Source organism: Oryzias melastigma, linkage group LG19 (genome assembly GCF_002922805.2).
Source record: "Oryzias melastigma strain HK-1 linkage group LG19, ASM292280v2, whole genome shotgun sequence".
In the NCBI taxonomy this organism is placed as follows: Eukaryota; Metazoa; Chordata; class Actinopteri; order Beloniformes; family Adrianichthyidae; genus Oryzias; species Oryzias melastigma.
This window is the reverse complement of record NC_050530.1, coordinates 18556852-18562851: the sequence shown is the minus strand read 5'-3', so window position 1 is coordinate 18562851 and position 6000 is coordinate 18556852. Positions and strand designations below refer to the sequence as shown.

Genomic DNA, 6000 nt, shown 5'->3' with positions numbered 1-6000 from the left:
AAAAATGCAAAGAATTATAGCAAAAAATATTAAATAATTCAAATTAAAAAGTCTACATCATCAATGCTATTCTAAATATTAATATAACTTTATTGGTTTAAGATATAACACCAAAAGTATGTAAAACATTATAAATGGATATTTTTTCTTCTAGCCTCTGGACAACTAAATGTTGTTTTGAACTTATCCTTTTTTGAACAAAATTTTGCTTAGTTTTTGAAATTTGTGCAGATTGATGATTTAATATTTTATCAACAATAGTATAAACATAAACTAAAGTTGCACAGAAAGACTAGAAATGTGAAATATTGAATCACAGCATGAATGAAGGATCAGCTGAAAGAAATCTAGTCTGATGTAATTTTTAGTAATTCAGACGGTAAATCAAATTATTAACAGCTTCAGGAAAATATATTCTTAAAATCTACTCATGAGACATTATAATGACTCCCAGTTTTCCCTTTTATGGAAAAGGATTGCATCTTGATATGTAAGCTTTTTTTTTTTTTTTTTTTTTTGGTTTTGTTTTTAACTCTAGGGCGTTGTACTAGTCACTATTTTCCCGTCATCACTAAAATATGCGTCAGAACGTAACTGAGCGGCGTTCTGGACGGATTTTTGAAATAGCTTTCATCTTACAAAGTCCATCCTGACCAACACCTTTGCACCGCCGGAGGCGGGGCTTAGGAGTGGAAGCTGCTCTCCTATTGGTGGACGCTCCGTCCCGGCGACAGGACACAAAGTGCAGGAAAACAGCCGGGGCTCGCGCTCGGTGTAACGGGACAGGGAAGTCTTCCGCGAGGAGAGGGAACTAAAGTTTGGACATGAGGGATAACCCCACGTAACTTTATAATATATATTAAAATAATAATAGAACTTCAAAGGGAAACCAATATATATATATATATATAAAATCGAATTTAATGAACCATGAGTGGACGTGTCGTCTGATTTGTGACTGAAAAAGGAGAATGCCGTTTTCCAGAGGTGAACTTTGAGGAAGGTGCGAGACACGCCAATGCTTCTGACAGCATTTTGAGTAACTTTTGGAACCGTCTTCCCTCCTGAGAGTTTCGGTTGAGGTTATCATGGCAGAGCACGAAAGCCTGGAGTATGGAAAGGCAGATTTTGTGCTTTTGGACAACGTGTCTATGGAGGACTTCATGGCCAACTTAAAGCTCAGGTAAGGCGGGTGTAAAACTTCACTGACAGTAGTTATTAAATTAATGAAATGTTTGTGTCGTGGACTGAATATTTGCCAAGCTAGCCGGTTCCTCCAAAACCAGTCTGTTGTGCTACTATCTCTATTCATTGTAATGGTAAAGTGCTTTTCAAAGAGCGGCTCCACCCAGACCGCACGTGCGTGGTTTGAACAGGTGAGAGGTGTGCGTCATGCTACCTCTGGATGACGTCAGGTTTTGAGAATTACCGGCTGCACCTTTGGCATCGGTTTCTCCCCTCTGCCATCTGGGATGAAAGTGCAAACCGATCCCCCAGCTTTGGTAGAGTGTCCACTCCACACCTCTTCACTCATTCTCACCTAACTACGGGCTGGTGGCAAATATTTTCTCATTTCTAAGGCAGCATTTCTGGTACCTTTGAGCCAGAATGTCACTCAAAAAATAAATAAATAAATAAATAAATCACTCAAATTTGCATGCACCAGTGATTCATGGCTGAAAAGTTAAAGTATGTTAAAGATTTCGCTAAAGTTTATTCAAATTTACCAAATGCATTGTGGTCTGTATTCCCCAATCTACTGAGCATCAATGGTCACTGGTTTTTGGCAGAGAATTCTAGGAAGTTTTGGAATTGTAGATTCGGACAACACGGTAATAATGGCGAACGCACTACCCTATATAGTGGACTAAGTAGTGAGTAGTGAAGGAAGTCGGGCATAGGCTAGGGCTCTACAAATATGTGTACACTGAACTTGTTTTGAAAGTTCAACGAGATTGATTTTTGACCAATCAAGGACAAATATTCGGCAGTGACGTATGGATGATATCGCCTTTAATTCACAGAAACTGATCTTAGAGGAGAAATGAATAATTGCAGCTTTTGCCCAGATGGAATTCTATAACACCAAGTCTTGTATATCGGAATAGAGCTGTGAAACAACAAGGCTGGAAAAAGATTTGCACCACTTTGACATTTCGCACTAAACCTCTGTAGGTAGCAACAGTCCATGGTAACAGCCTCTGGACTGCATGGTGCCCTATGCATAAAATTGAATTTGCACCCCCTGCAGGGTCGCAGCTAGGGCTCAAACCGGGTAACTTTGTTTGAAACTAAATGCACTAACTGACTACGTCACCACTCGGCCAATATTCTAAAAGAAAACAAGGGGATTTTAACTGTTAAAGGTGTTGGGGAAAATACAAACACTAGATCACTAGTTAAATTCGTCTTTTTCGACCAAAATGCAGAGGGCATTTTTATATAAGTATATATTATCATCAATATATGATCATTGTAATTTGGTGCTCCCTCCAGAAAATGGGGCAATAGGCAGCCGCCTAGGTCGCTCGCCTATGCCCAGGGTCGGCCCTACGAATGTTCAGTTATGTTAGTTATGCTAATGTACGATCATAGCATCAGCAATATCTAATGGAATTTTAAAACTATTATGGTATGGCCACAGGACCTATGGCTCGGAGGGTATACTGTGTCAAAGTGTGAAATTAGTCATTTTTAACACACTCTCAGTGAGGGACAAGAAAACTTTTGTTTGAGTGATCTTCATGGAATTTTACACGTTGCCAGTGTAAGTCTACTACCACAACTGAACTTTCTATGACCTTTGACCTCGGGAAGAGGCCACCAACTTGAATTAAAAAAAAAAAAAAATCCAACTTGAATTAAAAAAAAAAAATCCCCTTAGGCCCACCTAAAAAATGTAAGCTACTTCTAGGGGTTTCAATCTAATGCTTCCTAACTCCTTGACAATCCCTGGAAAGCTACTCTGGGAAATGATATTCAAATTAGAAGTTGTACATTTTGATTGGTGTTAGCGTTGGTTGCTAGCAAAAGTAGCATTACCCTGTTGTTTGCACATTTTGTACTGGAATATTGCGAAAATTCAATAGATTGATTGTAGGCTCAAGCTGAAGACAACAATATAATATATGATATGAACATATTAGCATATTGTGACTGTGGTTAACAAAAACCTCTGTTGCCGAGGATTGGGAAAAAGTCACTTTTACTGATTCTTCTAAAATTTGCATAAACCTGTTCTTTACCCCCAGGACACCAAAAAGGAAAATGGTTACTATGGAGGTAAATCATCAGAAAAGTCGCCCTTATGAAAAAAGTTTTTTTTATTCATGAATTTGTCATCGACAGGCATGACCAGGCTGTTAGAATCAAGGGGGGGGGAGTGATGGGTCTAAAGCAGCAATGCAATGCTGCTCGCAGCCTTTTTTATTATTATTCTAATTTACAAACAATTACAAACTATTTCCATATTCATATGTCAGTGTTTTCCTGTTGCAGTTCTCTGATCTTCCCACGCTGCATATTTGACTTGTTTTCCTTGTTTTAGACAAGACAAAAGCAAACACAAAGGTGGGCAGACTTGAGGGAATTTCAACTGACATGCAAACACAACTATATATGGCAACTATATGTCCAACTGCATCAATCACACAAAAAAGAAAAAAAAATACTGCAGTCCTTTCTTCCCGTATAAACAAACCACCCTGGTGGTAGGATAAACATTTGGAGAATTTCAAGGATGAAGAGTTGAAGGTCTATTTATTAGTGAGAGACTTCACGCTGTCAGAGGGAAAGTTTCCTCACTGCTGTGTGTTTGTCTCCCTCACATGCAGTGTTGTTTAATGAGTGACATATCTGCTGTTTGTTAACACTTGAATGCGTTTCTCCTTCCAGCTGAACTTTTCTAATTAAAGTCATAACTAAATAAAATAATACGACTGAATTGAGTAAGCTTGCTCTGCAAACCTTAAGTTTTCCTCCGTCTTTTTATGAGATTTTCTTTAGTGATGTGATCTGCAGAGATAAATCTTGGGTTGGCATATTAAATCTGAGGATTTTGTTCATTTATTTTGAGTGTTTTTACTGGAGGAGATGTGGAGCTTTAAATTATACGTTATATTTGCCATTGGGACTGAGGACAAAAAAGCGTTAGGAAAATAAATATCAGAAGACGTGTTCTATAGTCAACAAACAGCATCACACTGTAAATAATCCAGATGTTCCATTTAGGAAACACTTGATTCTAGATACATTTATTTAAAGACTGATCATTTTTTGACCTAGTATAAAAGCGTCCCCAGTGGTCTTTTATTTGGAAATAAAAATGTGTTTTTAGCCAATTTTTTTTAAATTGTCATTTTCTAGGACATAGAGCGGCAGTAAGTCATTAGAAATTGAGTTGTGGGAGGGTCTGTTGACTTGAAGTAGGCCCACCCCCACTTCCCGTCACCCATTACTGAGCTATATGTTGACACACTCTCCCACTAGCTTACAGCTCCTCACAACCCCAAGCTAACATTACCGGTGTCACAGAAATGGGGAGCAATATTGGAGCTATCCCGCCGTACAGTTTTGAGCCAGAAGCCAGTTCAGATGATGGCTGCTTAGGAAGCCAGCAGAGTTTCTAAATCACAACTACAAGCTTTTTATACACATTTTTTTTGTCTGCTCCCAGTTCACCACAGTTTTAGTAATTACTACTCATAAGTGCAATTTAAAGCTTCACTTTCATTATGAATGTCCTCCATCATTATAAAAAAATGCTACAAGAATATGTTAAAACACCTAAAACACAATTTGATTGGAGTGTATCTTTAACTAGATGTATTTGTCCTGTTTGCTGTTATTATCTTGTGTTGTCTGTATGCTCAAGTACACGTTTTCTGTGGAGGACTTTGCCGCTCTGGTTAGCAGCTTTTATGTATTTATTTTTTACAGCCATACTTTTTAAATTAGCTCAGCCTCAGTCATGTCAACGGTAGCGCTGGCAGCCAGACAGGGGGACCTGAGAGCAGCCAGACACAACCAGACCTCATTTTCCCAACTCTTCCCTATTTTCTGTCTGTTTGTTTTCCCTCCAGCGAGACGGCTCAGTCCGGAGGTGGCGTGTGCAGATTGTTATTTGTGAAGGGTGTGACCCACCAGGAGGGCTTCCCTTTTGCTCTTTTTCCTGTAGTCGCAGCAGTTTTGAGCAAGCATGAGTGTGCCGACCACTTGAGGGACTGATTCCGGGGGCAATCTCTTTTGTCCTGGTGCATCCATCAAGTAGGACTTGTTGGATAATTGTAATGAAGTGTTGTGGTCTGTTTGGAGGACTAGACTCTCAACTAAGCACTTAAAATATCTATTTCCCAGCATTTTAGAGCTGTTTAGATTCAATAGAACTCTCTCTTTGATGTACGTCAGTGAGTTTGAAGTGGAGCAGCCCTTATTTAGTGTTTTTCTTAATGCTGGCGTTTGACTAAATTACACTGCTATGTAGGGGAATTTCTGCTGTTGTTAAACTCCTGCCGTTCCGGGTTTCTAATCACATCTCCCTCATGGCAGCGAGTCACGCATGGTTTAGAAAAGGGTCATTATTGCCATTATTGGTTGTTCGTTGAGAGTTGCTTTATTTAACTTTCAGCTGAACTGTTCAGGCTGTTTCAGAAATCCTCCTATTCTCAAAATAGAGCCCAGCAGATGCCCAGTTTGGTAGAGATGTCTGGGAAGTTAAAGGTTCAAATTCCTTTGGTTTATTTATTTGTTTTTTGGAGTACTTTTTGGCAGACAAGAGATAATCTATAAACTTTTGAGAAATATTTCAAATTTGAAGGATACAACATAGCCAGAAACTTCAGTTGACATCTGATATTTTTTTATTTACTCTTTTTTGGGGAATTAGGTTGAAAGTGCATATTGTTTCTTGTGAGAATATCTTAGATATCCCCAGTCCTTGTGTTAAAAAAAACCTTTTTAATGTTTAAATGTTCTTAATTGAGTGTCTAAAATATCTGCTGT

General features: G+C 38.6%; 1 protein-coding gene across 1 annotated transcript in view; it reads left to right on the top strand.

Moving 5' to 3' along the window:
* Positions 1-919: 919 nt before the first annotated feature.
* myo1d (myosin 1D) overlaps positions 920-6000 on the top strand; it is a gene marked incomplete at its 5' end in the record, with an annotated part of 105070 nt that continues 99989 nt past the window's right edge. The window contains 1 exon segment of the mRNA XM_024284724.2: positions 920-1183. Within this exon segment, the coding sequence (XP_024140492.1) occupies positions 1089-1183 (95 nt within the window).